The 14,788-nt window shown below is 18.6% G+C and overlaps 2 protein-coding genes across 2 annotated transcripts; both read left to right on the plus strand.

Moving 5' to 3' along the window:
- Positions 1-504: 504 nt before the first annotated feature.
- Positions 505-8,912, plus strand: PGAL8A_00319100 (conserved Plasmodium protein, unknown function; the record flags this gene model as incomplete). The annotated part of the gene is made up of 6 exons (XM_028672212.1): positions 505-7,467; positions 7,739-7,786; positions 7,909-8,031; positions 8,137-8,265; positions 8,413-8,511; positions 8,673-8,912. The coding sequence occupies 6 exons, from the start codon at positions 505-507 to the stop codon at positions 8,910-8,912; spliced, it is 7,602 nt and encodes a 2,533-aa protein (XP_028528786.1).
- Positions 8,913-11,364: 2,452 nt separating this feature from the next.
- On the plus strand, positions 11,365-14,115 carry PGAL8A_00319200 (conserved Plasmodium protein, unknown function; the record flags this gene model as incomplete). Its single annotated transcript, XM_028672213.1, has 1 exon — positions 11,365-14,115. One exon carries the CDS (start codon positions 11,365-11,367, stop codon positions 14,113-14,115), a length of 2,751 nt encoding a protein of 916 aa, XP_028528787.1.
- Between the last annotated feature and the right edge of the window lie 673 nt (positions 14,116-14,788).

A 14,788-nucleotide genomic window follows, 5' to 3' on the forward strand; every position in this document is an offset into this window, starting at 1 on the left:
ATTTTTTTTTTTTTTTTTTTTTTTTTGTGTTAAATTATATTAGTGTGTGAGTATGCATTTAACTATATATAACTTATTAGTGTAATAATAAACCACAAAAAAAAAAAAAATTTTTAATAATTTTTTTGTGATTTAAGAATAAAAGTATAAAAATCAAAATTATAGGACTTCAAAAAAAAAAAAAAAAATAAATTAATTAATTATATAAAAGAATTAAAAAATATATTAAGTGTATTTTAAAAATATTTATCTTAAAATAGATGAAAAAAAAAAAAAAAAAAAAAAAATTAAATATTTTTAAATAAAATACATTTTGCGAGAATTATACATTTTTTTTTTTGGAAACTCATAAAATCTTAAAACTATAATTTTATGAAAATGACTTTTTTACTTGTATGGAAGTGAAACAAAACTTTTCTTACATATTTTATGAAATTTCTTTAAAAATTATTTGATATATAATTTATATAAATTTTTGAAACCTTGAAAAAAAAAAATATAACAATGGCAAAACAAAGATTGACGGCATTAGATATACGAGCAATAATAACTTTATGTAAAAAAAATATTATTGGATGTATTGTTACAAATATTTATAATATTTCTAATAAAATTTATGTTTTAAAATGTTCAAAAAAAGAACAAAAATATTTTTTGTTAGTAGAAGCAGAAAAAAGATTACATATTACTGAATGGAAAAGAGAGAAAGATGTGATGCCATCTTCTTTTACTATGAAGTTAAGGAAACATTTGAGATCTCGTAAAATTACTAACATAACCCAATTAGGGGGAGATAGAGTTATTGACATTAAATTTGGATTTGATGATAAAGCGTATCATTTAATTGTAGAATTATATATTTCTGGAAATATTGTACTAACAGATCATGATTATAAAATAATAAATATTTTAAAGAATATTGATACCTTTGGTAAAAGTTATAGTATTAATGAAATATATAATATAGAAGAGCATTCTTCCATATTACTTTATAAAAATTTGATATCAACAAATAAAGAAAATATAAAGAAATGTATCAGTGAAATATTATTATATAATAACATATCAAAAATAGAGGATGACAATTCACATTCAGCAGATATAATAAAAGAAAAAGATGATAGTACATCTATAAAGTCTCAAAATAATAATTTGAAAAATATGAATATTAAACTTAAAAGCAATTTTCAAAATGATAAAATCCCTAATGTTAATGATAATTCTATTAATGGAAACTGCATAAATAATAAAAATGAAAAATATATAAATATTAATGATGAAACTAATAAAAAGAAAAAAGATATAAAAAAAAATAATTCACAAGAAGTTATATGCAGTAAAAATAATTCCTTAGATAAGTTTAAATACAAGTCTAATGAAAAATCTAAAATGAAAAAGAACAATATATCAAAAAATTTTAAAACTTCTAAATATCCAGAAAAAAAATCTTTAAATGATGTTAAAAATAATTCTAATATAAAAAATGATATTGTTAATAATAGTAACGATAAAAGTAAAAAGATAAAAAAAATAAAAACGTTGGCAGATTTAGCAAGTAAATTAGTTGTATTTGCTCACAATGATTTAATAATTCATGCATTAATGGTTAATGATATTAATCCATTTGATTTATTAGATAATTATCAATTAATAGATATAACAGAAATAATGTATAAAGTTATTAATGAATGTTTAAATTTGTTAAATATTTTAAGTAATGAAGAAAATATAATTAAGGGATATGGATTTATTTTAAAAAATGAAAAAAAAAAGAATAATGAGCAGGGAGGAAATTCAACAGAAAATCATAAAGAGAATATTTCAAACAGTATCAATGAAAAGAAAATTTCAACTATAAGTAATGATAATAGGGACTCAGATAAAATGAAAGGAATAAACATTTCCGAAAGCAATGATGAAAAAATAAAAAAAAAAAGTGAATTTTTAGAAGAAAAGAAAGAATTTGAAATTTGTGAATTTTCACCAATTATTCTTAGTAATCATAAAAGTAAGATAAATGAAAACAAAATGGATATTATAGAATTTGATGATTTTAATACATGTGTTGATACTTATTTTAGTAGAATGGAGTTATCTAAGTATGATAAGCAACAAGAAATAAATAAAAATAAAAATATGATTTCTAAAATGGATAAAATTAAATTAGATCATGAAAGAAGAATTAACCAATTAGAAAAAGAAGTAAGTATATTAAAAAAAAAAATTACATTAATTCAAATGAATGATAGATTTGTTGAAGAATCTATATTATTAATGAGAGCTGCAATTTCTACAAGTGCAAATTGGGAAAAAATATGGGATCACATAAAAATATATAAAAAACAATGTCATCCTATAGCATCACGTATTAATTCAGTAAATTTTAATAATTGTGAAATGGAATTATTGCTAACTGATTTTGAAAGTGATAGCAATAGAGATAATGAAGATAATTGTGATTTAAATAATCAAAAGATGGATAATTTAAAAAAGTTAGATATGAATAAAAAAATGGTTTCAGTTACAATTAACTTAAATAATTCAGTTTATGGAAATATTGAAGATTATCAAAAATCTAGAAAAAAAACAGAAGAAAAAATTAGGAAAACAAGAACAGCAACTGATTTTGCTGTTAAAAAGGTTGAAAAAAAAAAAAAAGACAAAGAAAATAAACAAAAAGTAAAACAAAAAACAGTATGTCAAATACAGAAATTAAGAAAAGTATATTGGTTTGAAAAATTTCACTGGTTTACATCTTCAGAAAATTATTTAGTAATAGCTGGAAGAGATGCTTTACAAAATGAAATTTTATTTAGAAGATATTTTCAGAAAAATGATATTTATGTTCATGCAGATATTCACGGTGCAGCATCATGTATAATTAAAAATCCATATAAGGATAAACCTATACCAGAAAAAACCCTAGCAGAAGCAGGTCAACTAGCAATATGTAGAAGTTCTGCATGGAATAATAAAATTATAACATCTGCTTGGTGGGTTTATTATCATCAAGTTAGTAAATCTGCACCAACAGGGGAATATATAAAAACAGGATCTTTTGTAATAAGAGGTAAAAAAAATTATTTACCACATGCAAAATTAGAAATGGGGTTGTGTATTCTTTTTCACATTGACAAAATATTAGATGAAAATATTGAAGAAAACAACTTAGACATTACAGAAAAAGTAATAGAAAAAGATGAAATAAATACAAATAAAAGTAGTTCATATAAAGATCAATCTAAAGGTGTTGTATTGAATGAAAAAATATCTAGTAATTATATTCCTTCCGCAAATTGCTTAAATTTAATTGACAAAAAGAATGTTTTTGAAAATAGTGCAAAAGAAATGTCACATGAATACGTTAATTTTTTGAAAAAAAATGGAAAGAAATACAGTTTTTCGGATAAAAAAAAAGACTTTGTTAATTCTGAAAAAAATGATACTGAAAGTAGTAATAATTTTAATAAATGTTCATTTGACAATAGTAATAAAAATTACTACAATAATAATGAGTATATGCCTCTACATTTTATGAACAAATGTAATATTAATTTTATAAATAGAGATTTTAGTGATAATAATAATGATTACAATAATATTAAAAATCATAACATCCATTATAATAGTACTACTACTACTACTACTACTACTACTACTACTAATAATAATAATAATAATAGTAATACTCTAAAAATGCAAAAGGATAATACTAATTATGCACCCAATAAGAATATTAAAAACTTTCCCAATTCATATAATTTTAATTATCGTTTTCCTAGTTTAAGTAATAATATTTATTCAAATAATAACAATTTAAAAAATAAAAATTTAGTAATAAGTTTAAAAAAAAAAAATAATAGTTTAAGTAAAAATAATTTTTATACAAGTTGTAGTAGTTACAAACTTTTTATGGATAACAAGAAAAAAAATCAAAATTTTAAAAAAAATAATAAATATGGATATAGTTATGAATCAGAAATACTTTTAAATATCTCAAGGATTTGTGAAAATCCTAAATTTATACATAAGTGCATTGAATCAAGTTTATTTGATGAATATTATTCAAATAATAAAAAAAATAAATATACTTATAGAAAATTTTTTAATTTTATTTTAGGAAGAAGTTATATAATGAATATATTAAATTCTAATTTTATACATATATATGATAAAATATTTTTAATATTACAAAAATTAGGAATTTTTTATTATTATGAATATAATACTATTAAAATATTATGTAAATTTTTTAATTTAAATTTATTTTCTAATAAAAAAAATATTCAAGTATTTCATAAGTTTCTTTTATATCATAAAAATTACCACCAAAATATATGTAATAATTGCAAGGGTTTTAAAAAATATTATAAAAGACTTATTTACGTAATATGTAAATTTTACTTTTGTTTTTTTTTATTAACATATAAAAAAGAGAAAAATCTTACACCCATAAAGAGTGTGAAATTAATTAAAGATATAAGAAAATTTTGTATTATTTTTAAGGATTTTAAAAATGCATTAACATTCTTTTTTGTCCACATAATAGCTTCAAATATAAATAAATGCTTTAGTGTTAAAATTTCTTCGAAAAATACACCAGATATACTGAATATTTTTAAAAACCATAATGTTTTTAAAAATATTCAGAATAACGCAAAATCAAATAATGTTATTCAAATAAATAACACATTATTACGTTATTATATGAAGAAAACATTAATTGAAAATCTTGGGAGAAAAACTGATATTAATTTTGATTATGTATATGAAAATAATAGAAAACATAGCTTCATGCAATGCGAAGTATATGGAACTCCTGTTACTTTTAATGATGATGATTTACATGAATGTTCTTCTAGTAAGAAGGAAAAAGAAAATAATAATGAAAAATTATACTCATCTAATAGATTTAATAAAAAAAATACTGAAGAAAAAGAAAATAATGATTCATTCATATATGAACAAGATAGTACTTATAACGTTGAAGAAGAAAATCCATTAAATTTACCAAGATCCTCCAGATCAAGTAAGTCTACGGGATATGAAGAATTGGATGCTAATAGACTTTTTAAAGATGTAGTAGATGAAGAAGTGGACTATAAAAATAATGAGAAGAGACGTGTTAAAATAAATATGAATAATAAAATAATTGGTGAAGAAGAAGAAAAAAAAAATGTCTCATTTAATTCAGATAAACTTGATACATATGATTTTGAGAAAAGAGAATCTCTAAATTTATCAAGGCCTGTTAGATCACGTAAACCAACAGGTTTTGTAAAAATGGACGTTAGTAAATTACTTGAAGAAATAGGAGATGAAGAAAAGAATGATGAAAATCAAAAAGTGAAAATAAAAGTAGACTTTGATAACAACGAAAGTATTGAAAAGAATAAAAAAAAAATTTCATTAACTACAGAAGAAGAAGACATTTATATTGAAAAACAAGAATCTCTAAATTTACCAAGACCTGTTAGATCACGTAAACCAACAGGTTTTGTAAAAATGGACGTTAGTAAATTACTTAAAAATATAGAAGATGAAGAAAATTATGAAAAAGAACATATTAAACAAACTTTTAATAATAATTCAATTGATAAAGAAAAGAAAAAAGATGTATCATTCACTTCTGAAAAAGATAATATTTATGTTGAAAAACAAGAATCTCTAAATTTACCAAGACCTGTTAGATCACGTAAACCAACAGGATATGTAAAAATGGACGTTAGTAAATTACTTAAAAACATAGAAGATGAAGAAAAGTATGATGAAAATCAAAAAGTGAAAATAAATTTCACCAATAATACGGAGGAAAAAGGAAAAAAAAAAAGTGTATCATTTATCTCAGACGATGAAAACAGTTGTGTTGAAAAACAAGAATCTTTAAATCTTCCAAGACCTGTCAGATCACGTAAACCAACAGGATATGTAAAAATGGATGTTAGTAAACTACTTAAAAATATAGAAGATGAAGAAAAGTATGAAAATGAAGGAGATTTAAATAAACAAGAATCATTTAATAGCAGTGAAAATAATGATAAAAAAAAAGTAAGTGTAACATTTATCTCAGAAGATGAAAGCAGTTGTGTTGAAAAACAAGAATCTTTAAATATTCCAAGACCTGCTAGATCACGTAAACCAACAGGTTTTGTAAAAATGGATGTTAGTAAACTACTTAAAAATATAGAAGATGAAGAAAAAAATGAAAAAGAGCAAATAAAAGTAACGTTTAACGAAAATATTAGTAATGAAAAAAAAAAAAAAAGTGTTTCCTTTACCTCTGAAGAAGAAAATATTCCGTATGTTGAAAGTCAGGAGTCTATAAATATACCAAGACCAACTAGATCTCGTAAACCCACAGGTTTAGTAAAAATAGATGTTAATAAACTTCTTGAAGATATAGAAGATGAGGAAGAAATATGTATCCAAAAAAATTTTAATATGGATACTTGTAAAAATGAAATAAATACAAACATTAAAGAAAAAATACAAGAAAAAGGAAGAGGAAAAATAGAAAAGAAAGATTATCAAAATGTAGATAACGAGGATGATGAAAAAAAATATGAAAATAAAGATGGGGATAATGAAGATGAAGAAGAAGAAGAAAAAAATGATGATGATGAATATAAAGAAGAAGAAGAAGAAGAAAAAGAAGAAGAAGAGGAAGAGGAAGAGGAAGAGGAAGAGAAAGAGAAAGAGGAAGAGGAAGAAGAAGAAGAAGAAGAAGATGATGATGAAGATGAAAATGAAAATGAAGAAGATAATGATGAAAATGAAAATGAAAATGAAGAAGATAATGATGAAGATGAAAATGAAGAAGATAATGATGAAGATGAAGATAAAGAAGAAGAAGAGGAAGATGAAAATGAAAATGAAGAAGATGAAGAAGATGATGAAAATGAAAATGAAGAAGATGATGAAGATGAAGATGAAGAAGATGATGAAGATGATGAAGATGAAAATGAAGAAGATAATGATGAAGATGAAAATGTAGAAGATAATGATGAAGATGAAGATAAAGAAGAAGAGGAAGAGGAAGAAGAAGAAGAAGTAGATGATGAAGATGAAAATGAAGAAGAAGAGGAAGAAGAAGAAGAAGATGATGAAGATGAAGATGAAGATAAAGAAGAAGAGGAAGAAGAAGAAGATGATGAAGATGAAAATGAAGAAGAAGAAGATGATGAAGATAAAAATGAAGAAGAAGATGATGGTGAAGATGAAGATGAAGGTGGATGTGGTGGTGAAAATAAAGCTGAATATAGTGAATATAAATCAAATGAAAATAGGAAAAAGAAAAATAAAGGTAAAAAAGATAAAAATGAACAGGATAAAGATAAAACAAACACAGAAGAGAAACATCAAAAGAATACAACGGAATACATCGAAAATAAAAAAAAGAAAAATACAAAATTAAAACAAAAAAGTTCTTCTAATAATGAGTTAAATGAAGATTTAAATAAAAATATGGTAATCTTATAAAATTACAATTAAATAAGATATATTAAAAATTCTATATTTTATGAGAATATGTATGAAGATTATTTTATTTGATATATTATATTATTATGTTTTTCTTAAATTATTAAAAATAATAATAGTATTTGCTAATATGAAAAAGGCCAAGTTTCTAGATTTATATTTATAAAAATACTAAAATTAATTTTTTATTGTTAAATATCTTAATATTTATAAAAAATAGAAAAAATAATTTTTTTTTTTTTTTTTTTTTTTCTTATAGAATGGTCACACAGAAGTAGAAAAACAGAATAAGAATGATAGAAAAAAAGTAAAATTAATTGTTTTTTAATGAGATAAAAAAAATAAAATAAATGAATTAATATATAAAATATACTAAAAATATATAATAAAATTAAAATGATTAAATTATTAATTACTATTTATTTTTAGAGTTGTGTTCATTTACTAAGAGGAGCAAAATCGAAAAAGAAAAGAATGAAAAAAAAGTATAAAGAGCAAGTTGATGATGAAGAATCAAGGCAGTTACATATGAAAATAATTGGATCCAAGATGGTTTTAAAAAAATATATATTATATAAAAAAATTTTTTTGTATCATTTTTTTTTTTTTTTAATTTTCAGTAAAATACACATATATTTTTTTCAAAATATTTTTTAGATGAAACATGAAATTGAAAAAGTAAAAACAGAAAAACATGGAAATATAATAACAGAAATGAAAAATAAATATAAAAATGTAAAAGATGTTATGGCAAACCTTGAAAAAATAGATGAGAACGATATGAAAGTAATAATATTTATATTTTATTTTACATAATTTCTTTTTTTTTTTTTTTTTTTTTTTTTTTCATTTTAAAATCATTGAAAAAAATAATATGGATTAAAAATTTTTAAATAAATAAACATATAAAATATTTCTGTGTATGTTTAATAGGTAAAATTAAGTGAATTGGAAAAATTGACTAGTTCACCGAAAGAAGGAGATAATTTATCTTTTGCAATCCCAATGTGTGCACCTTATTCAGCTCTTCAAGTTAAAATTTTTAGAATAAATCAAAAACTTTTATAAGATTATACAAGAAAATTTGCATTACTTAGTTATTTATATATTTATTTTATTTATTTATTTATTTATTTATTTATTTTATTTATTTATTTTTTTTTTTTTTTTTTTTTTTTTATCATATTTTATAGAATCATAAATATAAAATAAAATTAGTTACAGGTAATACAAAAAAAGGGAAAGTTGCAGAAACATGTATTTCTTATTTTTTAAAAAATTCCAATGATGAAAAAGAAAAAACTTTAATTAAAAATATATCAATGGATGAATTGGGTAATTGTATTATAACAAATTCAACACCATATATAACAGGATTAAAAGTTCCTAAAACTAATATGCAAAAAGGAAAGAAATGTAAAAAGACAAAATAAATTGTTTTTTTTTTTTAAAATCACATATAGATTTTACTTTTAGATAATTTTTAATTCAAGAAAGTTCTTGTTACATTTTATTTCATAAAATTATATCTATGTAAAATTCATTGTTTGAAAAAGTTTGTTTTTGTTTTTATCTTTTCCTTTTTTTTTTTTTTTTTTTTTTTTTTTTTGAAAACATATGCATTCATATAGTAAGAAACATTTTCTTATTTTATAAATCATGATTGTTTTTTTATTATTATCTAAAATAAATGAAATAACTTCTTTATATAGATATACATAGGTGTATATAATAAATAAAAAGAAAATCACTAATATATATATATATAACGCAATTATATTCCATCTTGTAATATTTATCACTTCAAAAAAAAAAAAAAAAAAATAATATAATGATAATTTTAAAATTATATTGTTAATAAAAATTTAATCTTATAAAATAAGTTATAATTGATATATGATTTTTCTTTATATTTCAATACTAATTTTGATGTATTTTTGCAACTAAATTTTTTTTTTCTCACCTAAAAATATTTTACCTTATGTTAATTATGAAAATTTAATATTTATTCATTGATATGATATAGTTATTTTTTTTTTTTTTTTAGATGATATCAAACTATAATAAAAGTTAAATTTGATTTTTAATAAAAATTACACATAATAGTTTTGTAAAAAATAGTAAAAAAAGATATTTGTATATTTTATATTATTTTGTATTTCAACATTCGGATCAATATATGTTATTTATATTATTCAAAAAAAGTAACGTGAAATATTAAAATAAATTTATGTGCTTAAAAAAAAAAAAAAAAACTTCTATAAAATATGTGTGTGACTATTTGTAAATGAAGCTGATTAAATACCTCATTAAGCTTTCTCATTTATATAAAGAAAAAAATAAAAAAAATCATTTAAGAGCATAAAATATAAGAAAATTACAATAATGAAATAAGAAAGTTTAATATGTACAAAAAAAAAAAAAAAATATTCTAGAATAAGAACAATATGAATTAATTAAAAAATCAGATTTCTTCTAAAAATATAAATTTTAAAAATTATGTATGATAAAAATTTTTTTTTTTTTTTTTAAATTATGAAAAAAGACATTTATAACACATTTCCTATTTTTAAATAAATATTGTTAGATATTTTTTTATCTATAACCATGTCATATAAAATTTAACAAACTTAGATGACTTGATTTATCAGTTAATGAAATAAATGATGGAAATAAAATAAAAAATATAAAAAAGAAATTTTATAATATAAAATTATATATTCTCCATATCTTATAAAGTTTAAAAATTTAATAATATAAAATTATATATTCTTCAAATCTTATAAATTTTGTTATTGTTGATTATTATTTAAGAAATGAACGATATTCTAATATAAATGTGTAATTTTGTATATATTTATTGTTACAGTAAAAATATATAATTTTCTACTTATTTTAATTAAAAAAAAAAATTTTAAAAGGATTTGACTGTATTTTTTTTAAACGTATTTAGAAAAAATAAATATTTAAATACAACATTTAAAAGTGCAATATATTATATATATATATATATCCAAATGTTTAATGTTTTAAAAATTTATGTTTGTTTTTATTTATTTCAAAATTAATAGAAAAAAAAAAAAAAAAAATATTTTCTGTTAAAAATATATACTAAAAGAAAAGTTATCTCTAAAGATAATTTATGTTAAAATAATTTTTCGTAATTAGAGAAGCTTACAAAAAAAAAAAAAAAAAAGTTTATCTACATATATATAATTAATTTTTTACAAATAGAGAAAAGTAACAACATATGAATATATTGTTTATTATGAATTATATAATAATTTAAAAAAAAAAAAATAGACTATGTTTTTAAAAAAATCCTTTATTATTAATACGAAAAAACTTCCTTAATGTTTCATTGTATTTAAAATGATTCTTACAATGTGAATTTTATCTATTATTTTTTTTTTTCATTTAATTAATTTATAATTAATAATTATTTAATTTTATTTTATAAAAAATATATATATATATATATTTTTTTTATACAATATTAAAATGTTTTTAGTAACATGATATTATAAAATTTATTTTAGTAAATAAGTATTTGTTAAAGATTCTTTTCAAAAATCAAATATTATGAAAAATTAGTTATGGTTGTAAAGAAAAGTTTGAGTTTTTTGTTTTTTTTTTTTTTTTTTTTTTTTTTTTAAATAATACAAACTATAAACATTTAAAACTACACAACAATGTTCTAATATATCTTAACTTATTTTACACATATATATATATATAGGTATTTTATTAGAGATGAAAAGATGATATTTGACATATATTCTTTTGAAAAAAAAAAAAAAAAAATACAAAGTTTTTACAAAATTTTAATAACTTTTTTATTCTTTTTTTAAAAAAAAAGAAAAAGTAACTTCAAAAAAAAAAAAAATGATTAAAATTAAATATAATAATTATAATGATGTAAGAAAAAATAATAGTATTTTAAATATAAGCTTTTTAGTACATCCTTGTTACTATACATCTTTTGATTTAGAAGAAAATGACTTAATAAATAAAAATACTTGTTCTAATTTTTTATATTATGCAGAAAAAATAAATATATATGATAAATCTGAATCAGTAAAAATTTATAGAAAAAATGACAATTTAGTAAGAGAATTAAATTTTATTAAAAGTTGTGAACTATTAAAACATACATATAAATATAAAATTCCAATAATATATCAAAATATTAAAAAATTTGACTTATTTAATCATAATACCATAAATTATTACCCCATAAATTATAACAGTACAAATAGAAATATTGTAAGAAATAAAAATTATAAATCAATTAAAAAAGAAAGATGTTTTATATTAGATAATGAAATGATTTACTCTATGACTCCTGAATATATCTCACAAAATATTAGAAATAATATACTTAATTGTGGGATGAAATTAAAAAAAAAACAAAAAACTTTTGAAAATGAAGTGAATACAAGTGAATATAAAAATGTATACAAAAAAGATATAGTTAAAAGCCATAATAAAAAAAAAATAAAAACGGGTAAAAATAACAATTATAATAATGAATATAATAGAACTAATAAGATAAAAAAGAAAATACTGATTCATTTAGATCCTTTTGCTGGAGCTGGAGGAAATAGCAGTAGTATGGTAGACGTGTTCACCATTGCATCAGATATTGATATGATTAGAATAAAAGAATGCCAACATAACTGTAACTTTTATAATAAAAATGTTGATTATATTTTATGTGATTTTTTTAATATAGTGAATCATTTTAGAAAAAATATAATAGACGTAATTTTTTTAAGTATTCCATGGGGGGGGCCGTCTTATAAAAAAAAAAAAAAATTTGAATTAAATTCTAAAGAAAATAAATTGTCTATTTATTCATGTTTAAGAGAGTCATTAAAATTAACAAAAAATTTAATTTTATACCTACCAAGAAATGTTTCTATGGAAGATTTATTTTATCTTTATAAATATTATAAAAAAATAATTAATTTAAAAAAAAAAAAAAAAAAAATAATGAATAGTGATGACATTTTTATTGAATTATATATTAACAGAAATAGATGTAGTTATCGTAAAACTTTTGATAACAGTTTATGTAGTTTTTATTATTTTTTTAACGAAAATTATAACTTATATAATAATGAATTTAACTTCTCAAAGATAAAAACCTTATTTAAAATTAATATAGATCAATGTAATGACTCTTTAGTTTTTTCGGATAAAAGTAACAAAAATTTTACAAATGAAAGAAATGAAGAAAATGCTGAATGTGAAAAATGTAGAGGAAGTTATGAAAGTTATAATAATTATAATAATGAAATAAAAAAAAAAAAAAAACTAATATGGAGATGGCACAACACTTCTGTGGTTCTTTATTTAGGAAAGATATCATCATTAATAAGAAAAAAAAAATTTATTGATTTTAATAGTATTTATTATATTCATAATAGCTTAATAAATATTGGAATTATAGGAAAAAAAAAAAAAAAAAATTTTTGTATATATTCATTTTTAGAGAACAAAAAGAATAAATTATTTTGCAATATTGTAGACATAATAAATAAAAAAGAAAATTTATCAAAAAAATTAGACATAAATAAGAAGAATATAAAAATTATTTGTTCATTAAAATACAGTAATGTAATTATTTTAAATTATTTTATTAAAAAGAAATTGCATGAAATTATTAGTAAAATATTACATCTGTTTTTTCAAAATATAAAAAACTTAATTGGTTTTCAAAAAATTAGCTTTTTAAATAAAATTTTTATTTATATAGAAAATTATTATGAAAAAATTTTAACAAAAAAATTAAATAATCATGGTAATTTAAAAAATTACGAAACATTCATATATCCAGAACCCAAAACATTTAGATGTTTACATCCTATAATTAATTATTTTAATTTTCTAATTTTTAAAATTAAGAAAGTATTAATTTTGCTATTTGGTATATATTTATATGATATATCATTTATGAAATATTTTTTTAAATACTACAAGACAAGATTATTATCAAAAAATATGAATAAAAAAAGTTTAAAAAATATTCATTATAATATAATAAGATTTTTGTTTGAATTTCTTCTATATATGAAAATTTTTATAAATATCTTGAATAATAATATTAAAATGCTTAATTTAATTAACATAAATTTTATAAATAATAACCTTTTATGTTTTTTAGAATTTTTCAATATAAGAAACAAGGGTTATAATTATATAAATTATATTGATAAAAATCAATTTATATTAAATTTCAGAAATTTTATAAAAAAAATTATTTTATTTTCCTTTAATTTAGAATTTAAAAGAAAAAGCACTACTATCAAGAAAATTGTAAATATATTTTTTCACTTTATATTTAAAGTAACAAATGTAAAAGATATTTTAAGTTGTCTAAATAATAATTCAAATGAAATAACCCTAGAATATTACAAATTAAATTTATATTTAATTATAATAAATTTTTTTACAAAACAATTTTTTTATAATAGTAATATTACATCATTTTTAGATTACTTTAATTCGCTAATTTATTTTTATCTTAACCAAATGCATATATTATCTAACTACCATAAAAATTATTCAAACATTTTTATTTTTTATTTAAACAAATTTTTAAATAACAAATTTTATGTAAGTATTATATAAACAATTTTTTTAATTAAATATACTTTATTCTTTATATATATATATATGTATATTTTTCTTTAAATGTAGATAACTTTTTCCATAATATAAATATTTTATATAAAAATATATTTTAAAATAAACTCATTATTTTAAAAAAGCTTTATTTGTGTGTATTTTATTTTTTATTATATTTAATATATATGTATGCTTTCTTATTCTTTAGAATCTTTAAATGAAACAGTTTTATTTAAACAAATTTTATACTATTAATATTTTTTTTTGGTGAAATTTTTCTTATTTTATTCCTTTTATATTTTGATTTACTCATTAAATTAATATATTCACCTGATAAAATTGTTTTAACTTATGAAATTTGTTTTTTATGTTCATTTATTTCTATAAAAACAAAATAATTTTCAAAATAAAAAGGAAAAAAGGAGAATTTTTCTATTGTAAATAATACAACAATTAAATTTTAAAACTTCACATTCAATATAGAATATAAAAGAAAGAAAAAAAAAAATTAATTTAATTTAATATTTTTTTTTATATAAATATGTATCTTTTAAAAAAATTGGATTAAAAAACATATTGAATACTTGATAATTAACATATTTTTAAAAAATAAAAATTAATGTAATAAATACTTTTTAATTGATAAAATTAATAAACTATAAATAAATTTTTGTAA

The sequence above is a fragment of the Plasmodium gallinaceum genome, assembly GCF_900005855.1.
Source record: "Plasmodium gallinaceum strain 8A genome assembly, contig: PGAL8A_v1_87, whole genome shotgun sequence".
Taxonomy (NCBI): Eukaryota; Apicomplexa; class Aconoidasida; order Haemosporida; family Plasmodiidae; genus Plasmodium; species Plasmodium gallinaceum.